The 15,611-nt window shown below is 35.8% G+C and overlaps 2 protein-coding genes across 3 annotated transcripts in view; one reads left to right on the top strand and one right to left on the bottom strand.

The window, feature by feature from the left end:
• Nucleotides 1-15,611, bottom strand: part of LOC123874115 (rho-related GTP-binding protein RhoN-like) — a 167,276-nt gene that overhangs the window by 94,068 nt on the left and 57,597 nt on the right. The gene's annotated exons all lie outside the window — the stretch shown is intronic.
• On the top strand, nucleotides 2,869-4,172 carry LOC123874113. Its single transcript, XM_045919301.1, has one exon. The coding sequence runs from the start codon at nucleotides 3,048-3,050 to the stop codon at nucleotides 4,101-4,103; it is 1,056 nt and encodes a 351-aa protein (XP_045775257.1). The 5' UTR covers nucleotides 2,869-3,047; the 3' UTR covers nucleotides 4,104-4,172.

The following is a 15,611-nucleotide window of genomic DNA, read 5'->3' as shown; positions in this document are numbered from 1 at the left end:
CGACGCCTGCGATAGGGAAGGAAAAAAACCGATCAAAATATTTTTTAAGATCAAATAACCGGATACAGAATACTGCTGGAAAGGTAGGGCCACCTCAGGAACCACCTTTATCTCCATCATCCACACAGAGCCTTTTTGAATCCCCAGGTTCATCTCCACGTACGTTTGAAAACAGATTTGACTCGTCATCATCCGGTCCAGAGGATGTTGTGCAGGTGGCACCTGCCGCAAGTACTGCACCCACCGCTGGCCATAGAAAGGCGCGAAAAAAATGGACTGTTCAAATGAATGAATACATTTGGCGCACGTACCTAATTGTTAGCGAGTTAGAAACTAAACCTCATTATTTAGACTCATTACACGCACAATTTACAGACAAATTCCAAAATTTTGCCGTATCAAAACAGAGGTTAGGTGATCAAAAAAGAGCAATATTGAGAAATCAGCTTTTACCCCAAGAAACTTTAGATAATATAAGAAGAGACATAGAAAGTAAATTTGAATCAGGCATATACACCCAATCTCAACCCGGTAGTAGTGTTAATCCAAGGTTACGATGGACTAACAGCATGAATGAAGCTATTATACGCGAATACTTTAGAATCACCCGCTGTGAAACTAATACAACAGCTTATCGAACACCTTTACATTCCGCCATTATTTCACAGTTCCCACAAATAGCACACGTATCTGAGCAACGAATTGCAGATCAAAGAAGATACATTGTTAAGAACAGTAGATTAACGGGGAAACGAATACAAGAAATCCGGGATGAAGTAGAGCGGACACTGAATATACCACATACAGACAAAAACCCTAGTAGTAACGTAGATGGCGATGGAAACACTGAACCAATATCACTACTTTCAAACAGCGATAATTTCAACCAACTCGTGAACGTTATTGAAAACACCCCTTGCACAAATATCGTGACAGCAAACGGTCCACAACAAATAACACCTGATGTGGATAGTACGGAATTAAATATTAGCTGTCTGGAAAATACAGTAGATACAGATATCGTGAGCGATGTCCATAGCTCAACACAAGAACGTCATAATAATGAGACAAACGTGCCACAATATAGTGAAATAGAACTTGGTGCCATTGAAAAAGAATTCATGTCTGCATTAGCTAATTTTACAGATGTTCATGCAGAAGAAAGGCCATATATACCAAAACAAAAACCCTCTAGAAAATTAACTCACATAGTCCATTGCTTAAATAATAATATTTTACCAAAGTACTTAAACCACAATCTAGAGTTTAATTCAATTCATACAATAATATATTCTGCAGCTTACACGGCAGCTCTTTGCAATGGTACCAGGTTTAGCGAAAATAGAGAACGACATAATATCAAAGTTAAAAAACCAATGTGGCAGAGGCGACTTGAAGATAAAATAACGAAATACAGATTAGAAATAGGGAGGCTTACACAATTCATGGCAGGAAATAGAAACAGGGGAGTAGTTAAAACAGTAGAAGAAGTTAAAATGAAGTATAGAACACACGCACAGTTTGAAGAGCCAAATACTAATTTAGAACATTTTCTGGACACATTAAAACAAAAGTTGAATGTAGCTTCAAGTAGACTCAAGCGATATCTTATCTGTACAAATAGAAAACAGCAAAATACTATGTTCCAAAATAATGAAAAAATATTTTATAGAAATTTAAACCAAGTAGCTACTGCGGCAGATGGCTCTAACTGTCCGTCACCGCAACAACTTCACCAGTTTTGGTCTGGTATTTGGGAAAATCCTTTGCACCATGATACAAACGCTGAGTGGCTTAAGACTGTAGAAGACGCCTCTCATATAAATGACATGAAGTTTGAATCTATATCGGTGGATACATTTGTTAAAGTTGTTAAACGCACACATAGCTGGAAATCACCTGGAACAGATAATATACATAACTTTTGGTATAAAAAACTCACTTGCGTACACCCATTCTTACATTACCACATTAATGAATTTCTACAGTCCCCACACACGATACCGAATTTCATTATGCATGGTGTCACCTACATGTTGCCAAAGCCATCAGATCCTAAAGAACCGTCAAGCTATAGACCGATCACATGCCTACAAACAATTTATAAAATCATAACGGGATGTGTTAGCGAAATTATGTACCAACACTTAGATAAACATAGTATTTTAGCTGAACAACAAAAAGGATGTAAGAAAAATAGCCAGGGATGTAAGGAACAGTTAGTAATTGACGCAATTGTAATGAAACAAGCACACACAAGCAATAGAAACCTTCACACAATGTTTATAGATTATAAAAAGGCATTCGATTCAGTACCCCATAGCTGGCTACTGTATGTTCTCCAACTGTATAAAATGCACCCTACAATAGTTACATTTTTAAAGTCTGTTATGGCCAAGTGGCAAACTAAACTTAAAATAAATAGCAAAGAAGTATCGTTTACTACTGATCCGATTAAAATACAAAGAGGTATATTTCAAGGAGACGCACTCAGCCCGTTATGGTTTTGCATAGCTCTTAATCCATTATCTTATTTACTGAATAATGCTAAAGCCGGATTTAAATTAAAAAATAATAAGTCACAACATTCAATTTCACACTTAATGTATATGGATGACATAAAATTGTACGGCACAAATAATAAGGAACTTAATAAACTAGCAGACATCACACAGTCATTTTCTAAAGACATCCAAATGCAATTCGGGATAGATAAATGTAAAATCCATGCTGTTAGTCGTGGGAAAACGGTAAAAACTTCATATTCGCTTGAAACTGGAGAAGAAATAGAAGCAATAGATGAATATGGGTCATACAAATATTTAGGTTTTCATCAATCCAAACAAATACACCAAAAACAAACTAAAGTAGAGTTGATAAAAAAATTCAAAGGAAGATTAAAGCAGATTTTAAAAACGCAGTTAAACTCACGTAATACCGTAAAAGCTATAAACACTTATGCAATACCAATCCTTACGTATTCGTTTGGAATAATAAAATGGTCCAAAACGGAGTTATTAAAACTACAGCGAATAATTAATACACAGATGACAGCCTATAGAAAACACCATCCCAAAACATGTACCCAACGACTTACACTACCGCGCCGAGAAGGAGGAAGAGGCTTAATAGACGTGCAAAATTTACATAATAACTTAATCATAAAATTGAGAAAATATTTTCATTTTAAAGCTGAACAAACAGACATCCACAACTTTGTATCTCAAATAGACAAGAACTTTACTCCTCTTAATCTACAAGATAAGAATCTGAAATCTAATATCATAAGCAAAGAACAGAAAATCCATATGTGGACGCAAAAGTCTCTGCATGGTAGACATAGAGCTGATCTCGGCCAAGCACATGTCGACGAAGAGGCTTCGAACATGTGGTTGAGCCGAGGCGAGTTATTTCCGGAAACGGAGGCTTTTGCGATCGCTATTCAAGACCAAGTAATAGCCACCCGGAACTACCAGAAACATATCATCCATATGCCCAATCTGCCTACAGATTTGTGTAGACGCTGTCTCAGTAGTTCAGAAACAATTCAACATATCACCGGTGCTTGTAAATCCTTAGCCCAAACTGATTACAAGCATCGGCATGATCAAATAGCAGCAATAGTGCATCAAAACCTAGCCCACCAATACAAATTTATTGCAAATAAAACAGCATACTACAAATATCAACCAAGTACAGTTTTGGACAACAAAGACTACAAGATCTACTGGGACAGAACCATCATGACAGATAAAACCATACATTATAATAGACCCGACATTACAGTAATGGACAAAAATAACAAAACCGTCTTTATTATTGACATAGCAGCATGTAACACGCACAATCTCCTCAATACACACACAGAAAAGATGGCCAAATATATTGATTTGGCTACAGAAATAAAAAGACAGTGGGCAATAGACACAGTCAAAATTGTACCGATAGTTATCTCTAGCACAGGCGTCATCCCTAAAACGCTTCAAAGTAATCTTAATACATTAAAAATGCCTAAAAACACGCTCGCGCTCATTCAAAAAGCAGTTATCCTCAACACCTGTCGCATAACGCGAAAGTTTCTAAATTCACCAGCATCATCGTAAAAATATGCCACACTTGGCTTAGGCCCGTGTGACATACAATTTACCCCTGTAAAAAGGGAGACAAAATGAAAGAAGAAATATAATAATAATAATAATAAATTTATTGAGCAAAACATAAACACATAAACACACAAATTTAAACACTGTTGAACAATGTACTAAGACTAGATTATTATACAATTTGGTACTTAACAAATTTTTGATGACAAAGTAAGATAATTAGTAATTAGTAACATAGCTTTGTTTTTGAGTGTTGCAAGATCAAGGACTGGCTATCCTAGCTAGATTTTTTACATCTGTGTTAAGGATAGCCAGCCCTCTCCCTCAGTTATCTAAAAATAAATAGGGAAATAAAAAAGTAGGGTGCACAGTGTGTGGGTGTGTGTTTGTATGTGAGTTTCTGTGTGTGTGTGTGTGTGTGTGTGTGTGTGTGTGTGTGTGTGTGTGTGTGTGTGCGTGCGTGCGTGCGTGTGTGTGTGTGTGTGTGTGTGTGTGTGTGTGTGTGTGTGTGTGGGTGTGTGTGTATGCGCGAGTGTGTGTGCGTGATAGAGAGAGTGTGTGAGCGAGATTATAAGAGAGTGAAAATGTGTAGGGGTGCGTGAAAAAGCAATTAATTAAAAAGTTAAAAATTTAGAAATCTGTAAAATGATTAAGATAAAAAATAGAAACAATTTATAGGTTTCTTATTTTAATTCACGTTAATTATTATTTTTTATGGTGAATATAGTAGATTTACTGATAGACTGTAAGAAATCTTCTGTTTCTTCATAAGATTTATTCATCAAAAAGGATGTAACTTTCTTTTTACACTGAGTAAGCGGTAAGTTATAAATGGGTAATTCTGCATTAATCTTATTATATAAAAAAGGGCCAAGATAATAGAAGAATCGCTTGGTAAAAGCTAATTTAGGCGCACGTAAAGTGCAGATCTTATCTTGACGCCGCTTTTCAATATGTCTATATGGTGTGTTTTTATGCTGATGTAAAATTATATTTAAAATAAAAAGCTTTCTGACACTAAGGACGCCACAATCTTTATACAGTATGGTAGTAGGAAATAGGATAGGCCGAAAAGTTGCCACCTTTAGTATGGCTCGCTGAGCAATTTCAAGGGGCTTTAGAGTAGTTTTAGCAGTGCCACCCCAACAAGTGATGCAGTATAGAATTATTGATTGGCATAAAGCATAATACACATTACGGATTACAGTGGAATTTGCAATGCTTCGTAGGTTTTTGAAAATAAAAATTAATTTTCGCACTCTACTAGTAAGTAATTCGACATGGTCTTTAAAGTTTAAATTTTGATCCAAAACAATACCGAGATATTTAATTTTGTCAGTAGGAGCTATACAATCACAATTACAGTTGGTATTTAGCCTATTTGAGCAAGAGTGAACTTTGATGGTTAAAGGAGTTGTAGGCTGAGTATTTGTACGTATTGAATAGGTCATAAGTTTGGTTTTGGTAATGTTAAGAGTTAAAAAGTGAGAAAGTAGCCAATCGTACATAGTGTCAAATCCAAGTTGGGCGGCTTTTTTAAGATCAGTCCAAGATTTAGCATAAAAGGTAATGGCTGTATCATCGGCGAAGGAGACTAACTGGGCATTTGGAATTTGAAGGTTACAGAGGTCGTTGATAAAGACGAGAAAGAGAGTCGGGCCTAGTATGCTACCTTGCGGAACGCCATAAAAAATTGGTAACTCATCACTCATGTTATTATCAATTTTGGTCATTTGTGTTCGCCCAGTAAGGTAACTGCGGAAGAAATTTAATTGATTACCACGAATACCCATTCCTTCTAACTTGACCAGGAGAGTAGGAATGGGTACTGTGTCAAAAGCCTTCGCAAGGTCCAAAAATACGGTTAGAACTTTATCACCGTTATTTAAGTGGTTAATAACATTATTTGTTAGTTCAAGGACAGCATCATTTGTGCTTTTATTTTTCCTGAAACCGAATTGTTGGGTAGAAATTAAATTGAAGTGCTCAAGATAATGAACTAGTCTTTTGCAAACCAAGCGTTCAAGGATTTTTGACAATGCCGTAAGTATAGCAATCGGCCGGTAATTATTTATAGATTTATCATCACCACTTTTGAAAATTGGAATTATAATCGCCTTTTTAAAGGCTGTTGGGAACAGACCTAAAGAAAAACTTTGGTTGAAAATGTGACACAGAATAGGCGCCAAAATTTGTGAATATCTTTTTAGTATTGTTGGAGAAATTCCATCCCAACCAGTGGCAGCATTAGGTTTTAACGATTTAATAACAGAAATAATTTCCTCAGTATCTGTTTGAACAAGTACAAATGATGACAAGCAAGCAGCAGAGGTCGAGACTGTGGTAAAGGTAGTAGTTGCTGAATTCTGACTTACTTTGTCAGCAAGATCTTTGGCTACGTTTACGAAGAAGCTTTGAAAGTTATCAGCTCTTTTCGAGTTACCTTCTGTAACCTTCACTTGTCGGGGGTGTTATAAATTTTTAATTTACACTTGTCATGCTGTCATGCTATAATTTGTCAAATGTTAGTGATAATAATTGGGAACAACCACGTCTTAACGTTTACTATTTACAGTAAGTAAGGCAAGAGGAAAGAGAGGAAGTAAAAATACACGTGAAGCCACTGAGAACAACTCGTAGGAACATAAATTTGTTGCGAGCTCTAGGACGCCATATAAAGTAACAAACGGGAACAAGTTGGGAACTTGCCGAGCCCGGTTTTGTTGTCGCGAACTTCGGTGCAGTTTAATTGAATGCTGGTTCAATACTCGCTCCAATATAACGCGGATATCTGATCGTTCAACTTGCTTGTTTTGTGTACTAATAGGTATTTAATATCTGGGTACCTATCATGTTATCAGACGAACTCACAAGTAACTAATGTGGGTCAGTCATGGTGTTTTTTAGGGTTCAAAGTCAACCTTCTGATTGGACCGTACTTCTTACTATTTAGTTCCGTACCTCAAAAGGAAACAAGTGTAAATTAAAAATTTATAACACCCCCGACAAGGTTACAGTAACTAGAAAAGAGCTGATATAACTTTCAAACGGCTGAACCGATTTTCTTGGATTAAAGCTAAGAACACTTTCGATCAAGCCACCTTTCAAACAAAAAAAACTAAATTAAAATCGGTTCATTAGTTTAGGCGCTACGGTGCCACAGACAGATCACAGATACACAGACACACAGATACACAGATACACACGTCAAACTTATAACACCCCTCTTTTTGGGTCGGGGGTTAAAAAGCAACCCTTATAGGATCACTTTGTTGTCTGTCTGTCTGTCATGTCTGTTAAGAAACCTATAAGTAGGCTACTTCCCGTTGACCTAGAATCATGAAATTTGGCAGGTAGCTATTGCTTATAGCACACTTAAGGAGAAAAATCCGAAAGCTGTGAATTTGTGGTTACACTACACCACAAAAAAATTTGAAGTGTGTTCATGAACAAATAATAATAATCAATAAGTATTATATTAAGAAGAATAAAGCAATGATCACAAAATCTACGATGCCAATATAAAGTAACAAATGGGAAAAAGTCACCAACTGGACGAAATGACATCATACAAACAAGTCAAACCTCCGAAAACCTACAAAACTAAGTGTAACTTAAACCTGCCATACCTTTTCCAGGTTAGCCCGCTCTTACTTGGCTGATATAGCAATGTACAGCACAATTCGCTAAATGCTTGAGATTTTGTATGTAGATTTTCTCTCGTAGACCAAGCCGGGCGGGTCAGACCCACAACAACAATATTTCGAAACAACAATAATATTATTCCTACTGCAAGGCCCTGGGGGCTTACTAAGTTTCCTTGCAGATAGGTGCAAATTGCTTCCAGACAATAGTTCAATACCAAGCTCAATAGCTTCGCGAGCTATAATTTATTGGCAGGTTTATCTATGAAATTTACGAGTGTACTAGCATAGTTGCAAATTAAGTGCAGCTATGTTTATCTGTATTGGCAATCAGAGAGAGCTGATGGATGCGTTCATAAAGTACGGGATCGGTTCTGAATTTATTGTCACCAAGAGGAAAGTTACTGTCATTGTTTAACATGAAACAAGCAGAGTTTTCCACCAGCCTCACACTAAACACACTAATATTAAAGCGAAAGTTTGTGTGTATGTGTGTATGTTTGTTACTCCTTCACGTAAAACTACTGGACGGATTTGGCTATTTGGAATGGAGATAGATTATACCCTGGATTAACACAAGCTACTTTTTATCTCGGAAAATCATCCGGCATCAGCTAGTCTGAAAATAAAGGCGTAAAATTCTCGTAATACTCTTCAGTAAGCAGAAGTATCTTTTACTTGCATTAATTTATTTTTAATCTAATAAAAACTGTCAAGGCAAGTCGTCAAACGCTTTCGAACACAGAGAAACCAATATTTTGATATTTCGGTATTTTTTTTGTTGTTGAAAATAATCAAAAATTAAGTATTAATTTGTTTTTAACAAATGCTGATAATAATATTCTCCTGCCTGTTCTCTGCCAAAAAGTCAATTTTTAGAAGATTACGCTTTCATAACAAAAAAAGCTCTTAGGACTAATATTAAACACTTAGGGCCTGAAAAGTGGAAATCTTGAAAAAGCAACGCAGGATTTCCTAAAATTATGAAAAGTGGAAAGCCTAAATTGTAGAACTAAGTAAATGAATGAATTTTCATCCTATACAAATAGCGTAGAATTAATTTCGTGGGCCACAGCTGTTTTCATTTAGCCTGAGCCTTTGCCTTATTTAGGACTTAGGAGGCTCTCTCAATTTTGTAGCCCATTAATTTAGGTGAAGAGTACCTTTACTTTATAGTTCTATACAAAATAAATTGTACCTACACAATGGCATTCTTAGGAAAATTGGGCTTTGATGAAATGATTGATTGATTGATACTGTGGAACTAATAAAGTCAAGACATAGAATAATTATTTATTATTATTTGACGTAGTTTATTTACATAAAGAACCAAATGCAGCTTAAGAGGGCTCTCTCCGTCACTCGTTTCATACAATCGTAGTTCCAATTTCATTTGAATTTTAAGCAACCAAAGTCCATGAAATTTTGCAGACATATTCTAGAAACTAATATCTATATCTGTGGTTTTTCAGATTTCTGTTAAAATATTCAGTTTCAAAGTTACGCGGTCATTGTTTTCATACAAATCTTTGAGCCCTTGTAATTTTAAAACTACATGTTTTTAGAAAAATCTAAAACACCACAGACACAGATATTAGTTTCTAGAATATGTCTGCAAAATTTCATGGACTTTGGTTGCTTAATATTCAAATGACATTGGAACTACGATTGTATGAAACGAGTGACGGAGAGAGCCCTGTTAAATCAAAATGAGCTTGTTTTTTCTTGAGAAAATGTTTATGTAAATGTCTTATGTAGAAAAAACATATCCAACACCTTTATCTAGAACTCTGCAAGTTAATAACGTTCTGCATCTATGTTATGTGAGTTAGTGAATTAAATTTTTCGTGAACACATATTTTTTTTGTATAATATAACCACAAATTTTCGGATTTATTCCTTTACTTGTACTATAAGACCTACCTACCTGCCAAACATGATTCTAGGTCAACGGGAAGTACCTTAAAGGTTTTCTTGACAGATACGACAGGCGGGCAGATGGACAGACAGACAGATAGACGGGCCTCAAAGTGATCCTATAAGGGTTTCGTTTTTCCTTTTGAGGAACGGAACCATAAAACTAGCAGATCTCATCTGATCAATGCATTAAGTTGGATGAGAAGGTAGCGAAGGGAAAGCACACATCCATACAGTCATACAGTATACACATAAACAAGATCGTAGGTATGTGTTTATGTGCGACATTATCGAGAGAAATGTAGAGTATAAAACATGTCAGCTGGGTTTCCATTACAAGATGTCATTATTTTTAATTAGATATAGCAAGCAATGGAATGGGGTCAACAAACCCTTCCTTGAGAACTTTTAAAAGCGCTTTCATTGAGGCCAGTTGCGTTAATAAACTGCTAATGAGATTTCCCGAGAATAATGGCATCTTTTTTGCGCCTGTGGTTAAAAAGGGTTAAAAAATATTTTTAATTAAGTCCCTTATGGTTTAGAAGCTTAATGTCAGCGTACTAGTGACGTGGTTTTATCCTACCTAGAATTATACTATGCCAAGAAAAATATACGACGTTATGTAAGCATATTATCAAAAAAAAAAAAACCGGCCAAGTGCGAATCAGACTCGCGCACTGAGGGTTCCGTACTCGGGTATTATTTTCAACATTTTGCACGATAAATCAAAAACTATTATACATAAAAATAAATAAAAATCTGTTTTAGAATGTACAGGTAAATCCCTTTCATATGATACTCCACTTCACACTTGGTATAGTTATCTTACTTTGAAATTTGAAACACATTTTAATTTTTTTTAATGATTTAACCACAAATTCGCAGTTTTTAGATTTATTGCTGTACTTGTGCTATAAGACCTACGTACCTGCCAAGTTTCATGATTCTAAGTCAACGGGAAGTACCCTATAGGTTTCTTGACAGACAGACAGACAACAAAGTGATCCTATAAGGGTTACGTTTTTCCTTTTGAAGAACGGAACCTTAAAAATTGTGGGAAAATGGTAAGTCTTAGATAAGCCTGTACCACACGAGTAGATCTCTACTCGTGTGCCTGTACTAAACTGGGGCGAGGAGTAATAAATAATCAAGCTTCACATCCAATGTCATTATCATGAATTTATTATTGCGAAGCAAACCACAATAAGGTTAATAAGTTCTTCCTTGAGGCCGGTTGATTTAATAAACTGCTAATGAGCTTTCCCGGAGAATAATGGAATCCATTTGAGCTCTTGTTCAGAAAGATTTTTTTTAATTGAATTATTTCTATCTCTAAATTAGTCTCTCATTATTTGAATATTGGAAAAAATGAAAAAATACAAATTGCTTATGACTCGATATACTTTAAAAAATAATAATTTAACCTTATTACTAAACCTCCGTTGTACGTCTAAGGCAGAGATCTATAGAGCGCACTTTGACTTTGCTCAGACTTAAGACACTGTTGAAACGAGACAGCGCTATACCGCTGGCATAAATCTGTCTCGTTTTAACTGAAACTTAAGTCTAAGCAAAGTTAAAGTGCGGTCTATAGATTTCAACTTAAGACCTCATCACCTTAAGCTTTGTGTCAAATTTTTTTTTTATCCAGAAAAAGTGCCTAGTTCTACAAAACAAACAAATAAGTCGACAGTGTACAGATATTTAAATGTACGACGGATGTTGCTGGATATTCGCCGTGTTCTCTACCAGGGTAGTAAGAAAAACAAAAGAAATGAACGCTAAAAAATATATATTATTTATTCACAATTTTAAGTTACAATTTTGGAAGCTACAATGCAATACCGCGAGCTACAGGCAACTGACGAATTACGCTACGTCGCACGCGTAGCCTCTAAAATGATTACTCGCTTGTGCCTCTACAGACAGTACTGCCTTAGCCACGGCTCTGACCACTCAATTTTACCGTATAGACGAGTATATGTAACTATAATGTGTGGCCACTAACATATCGGGTCCACGTTGCAGAGGCTTAGCGTGTGCCATCATTTATCATTGCATAATGAAAACAATTTATCAAACTAGACTAGCTTTTCATTTTTGCCGGCTCACGTTTTAAGTATGATGAAGCTGTTGGTTATTAAATAAAAGCTTCTGAGAAGGGTTCTTTATTTCTCTTCCTTATGAAAAGACAATTACTTTTTTAGTTTATAGACTAGCACTTGGCTGCAGTCAGATCTGCTGGCAAGAGATGATGCAGCCTAAGATGGAGCGCGCTTGCCTAGCCGTTTCTAAGATTACGTTGGAAAAACAGACAGAGAAACAAAAATTAAAAAAAAAACTAATTATATAATCACAAACGGACTCTTAGATTTTGATTTATTCGGATAATACGAAAGATAGATCGCAGTCCGCCAATTTCGTTTTATAGAATTGATGAATGAAAATTATTCCAACATCCAATTTTGTAGGCTCAGCTGCTTATTTTTAGAAGCCTCTTGATTACATTCTCTTGAAAATCAGTTTTATAAATATCGCCTTTAGACTCTAATCTTTAGACTCCAGGGAAAATGTTTCAGTAGGTAGTATTTTATGGAAATAAAGTGTGGTCTAACGGAGAATTTACAATAAAACGTAATTGGATCAGAAAGCCAGCTGTGACGAACACAATTAGCAATTACCTAGATAACAGATAAGATGACTAATTTTTGGGGTTCCCAACCTCAAGAGAAGAAATGGAGCCTTATAGGTTCACTTTGTTGTCTGTCCATCTGTCGTGCTTGTCAAGAAAACCTATAGGGTTATGTATAGGGTAATTCCCGTTAAACTAGAATCGTGAAATTTGGCAGTTAGGTTGGTTTAATAGCACAAGTAAAGGAAAAAATCCGAAAACCGTGAATTTTAGGTTACATCACAAGAATAATTAAAATGTGTTCATGAACAAATAATTTGTATTTTCAATTTTCAAAGCAAGATAACTATACCAAGTGGGGTATCATATGAAAGGGCTTTTACCTGCATATTCTAAAAAAGATTTTTGTTTGTTTTATGCATGGTTTTTGATTTATCGCGCAAAATGTCGAAAAAAATACCCGAGTAGGGAACCCACGGTGCGTAAGTCTGACTCGCACTTGGCCGATTTTTTTATAACGCAACGTAATATACTCGTAAATTACAATATTTATAACATAAAGAAAAGCTGCCATGAAGATTTGTTCTCAAGTTTTTTAAGGACAAGGACCGACATATTAGTTTTTTTTTATAAAATTGGTCTCCAAAGGGATATAATAGAGTACCTATAGAACTTGCTGAAAAGTTTGAATAATAAATGTCTCTCTGTAGAGCTATTCTTATCAAGAAAAAATTGAACAAACATTTTAAGGCTTATTAATACACTAAGTACAATTTAAGTTTTTTGAAGACGAGAGATGTTATGTCTTACTTATAAATTAGTTTCTAAAGGATGATATGATGCTAAAATATTTCAAACTAGAGGATGCCCGCGACTTCGTCCGCGTGGATTTAGGTTTTTAAAGATCCTGTAGGAACTGTTTGATTTTCCGGGATAAAATGCCTATGTCAATTACAGGGACGCAAGCTACCTCGGTACCTTTCATGCAAATCGGTTAAGCGAATGGGTTGCATTCGCACTCTTTGATTTTCCGGGATAAAAAGTAGCCTATGTCCGTCCCCGGGATATAAGCTAACCCTGTACCTTTCGTCAGAATCGGTTAAACTGTTGGGCCGTGAAAAGGTAGCAGACAAACAGACAGACAGACACACTTTCGCATTTATAATATTAAGTATGGATAATACGTGTCTCTCTGTGGTACTATTCTTAACAAGACAAAACTGAGCAAGCATGTAAATTGTAAAGGTTTATGCGATCCCATGGGATAGGGGAAGACCTCAAAGACTTACAAATTCATGACTAAGGGACGAAGATAACTCATGCCAGTCAAAACTAGTACTAGGCAATATGAAAGCGAATAATTTAATAATCATTATTCTGTTCTACAGTCTTTATTTTTAGCTGAATAAGGTACATGTTACAAAACGGTTTTATGCTTTGTATACTTGATCCATATAGGCGTCAAATAACAACCGGTGGGCGACCATTAATTTGCTCGCGATCACTCCACTGAGCATTAGTGTCGGAGTACACGCACCGCTGGCTTTTGTCCCAGGCTTCTCGTTTTCGCACCACTGTGCACTTTGGACGACCTGATTGGCCTGCCAAGTGCTACTTGAATGGATTATGTGTGTCAAAGGTAGCAATGTCATTGCTGTTTATTTTACGAACACTTGAGTGTCATTTATTTTATTCCATAACAGGCTAAACAGGGTAGATTTACGTACCTGACCTGATGTTGATGCAGTATAAGATAGAAACATATAAACCTGTAAGGGAGTTAGCATATAAACGTCTGCTTGAATAATCGCGGCATCGTACCAGAATGATAGCTAGGCATAACGCTTTTGTTAAACGACTGCTCACACAAGGAGTGGAATGTTTTCAGGGTTCATATATTTCGTGTATGTATGTAAGTTCCTTTATTCGACCATAATTTCTAAATGCCTGAACAGATGTGGATGTATGGGGTATCGTTAGAATCTTTCCATCATCCCAAGTGACATTGGTTACAATTTTTATGAAAAAAGTATAGTATGGTGGCTTGCATCCTGGGGTCGGACATAGCCTATATTTTGTCTCGGAAAATCAGTTCCTATGTGATTTTTAAAAAACCAGATTCCACGCAAACGATGTCGCGGGCATCATCTAGTAAATAAATAAATGCAATCAACCAAAAATATTAAATTCCAATTAAAAGTCACGCAAATAATTATATTAAATGCTTTCGGAGCATTTCTTTCACGAACAAAAAAGGAAATTTTCTGTCAACAGGGAGAATTAATTTCTCTCGACAAAAGAGTAAACAGCGGTCTCGACAACGCTCGGTTAACGAACCGCATCGCGTCATTAATTATCTTATTTTGTCCAACGTTTCGCTATCCACACCCCACTGCGGGGTCGCTTGTCCTTGTCACTTTAATAGTCATCGGTTTAAACAGTAGTTACGTAATGTACCCATTTGTGTAACCACTTATTGATATACAGATCGAAAAGGAAGACTGATAAACATGCTCAAGTGGTCAGCTTTCCCTTCCACCTATAATATGGGTACATTCAAGTCAAGAGGTAACTTCTAGGCAAGCGCGTTCCATCTTAGGCTGCATCATCACTTGCTAGCAATCTGATTGCAGCCAAGCGCTAGTCTATATTTTTTTTAAAAAAAAAAAAGCTTAGGAGGCAAAAAAGCTTAAAAGGCAGAATTTCATTTTAATTTATTTTAAGCAAAGATTGATAAATTAATTAAAATTAATTATGTCTTTTTCTAAATACAAATACAAGTCATTTTTCAACACTTAACACTAACACTTTTTAACCCCCGACCCAAAAAGAGAGGTGTTATAAGTTTGACGTGTGTATCTGTGTATCTGTCGTAGCTCCTAAACTAATACACCGATCTTAATTTCGTTTTTTTTTATTTGAAAGGTGGCTTGATCGAAAGTGTTCTTAGCTATAATCCAAGAAAATCGGTTCAGCCGTTTGAAAGTTATCAGCTCTTTTCTAGTTACTGTAGCCTTCACTTGTCGGGGGTATTATAAATTTTTAATTTACACTTGTTATTTATTTAACAAATGCTTCCCTTTTATTTGGAAGGCAAACAGACTTTAAACGTACACACTTACTGGTTATTAGTTTTATGTTACAGAAAATAAGTAATTTAGGAATTTCGACAATTTTTTATCTTGTTACATAAATCACAATGCCAAGATAAACCTTTTTTGCTCTACGGGTTTTGTGGTTACTATGCCTTTTGTCATCTCGTAGTATGAAGACACGGAAAAACGTTGAAATTTTAATCAAGTAGGTACCATTAGG

The sequence above is a fragment of the Maniola jurtina genome, chromosome 17 (assembly GCF_905333055.1).
Source record: "Maniola jurtina chromosome 17, ilManJurt1.1, whole genome shotgun sequence".
Classification (NCBI taxonomy): Eukaryota; Metazoa; Arthropoda; class Insecta; order Lepidoptera; family Nymphalidae; genus Maniola; species Maniola jurtina.
The sequence above is the reverse complement of the archived record's forward strand: the minus strand, read 5'-3'. Positions and strand labels throughout refer to the sequence as shown.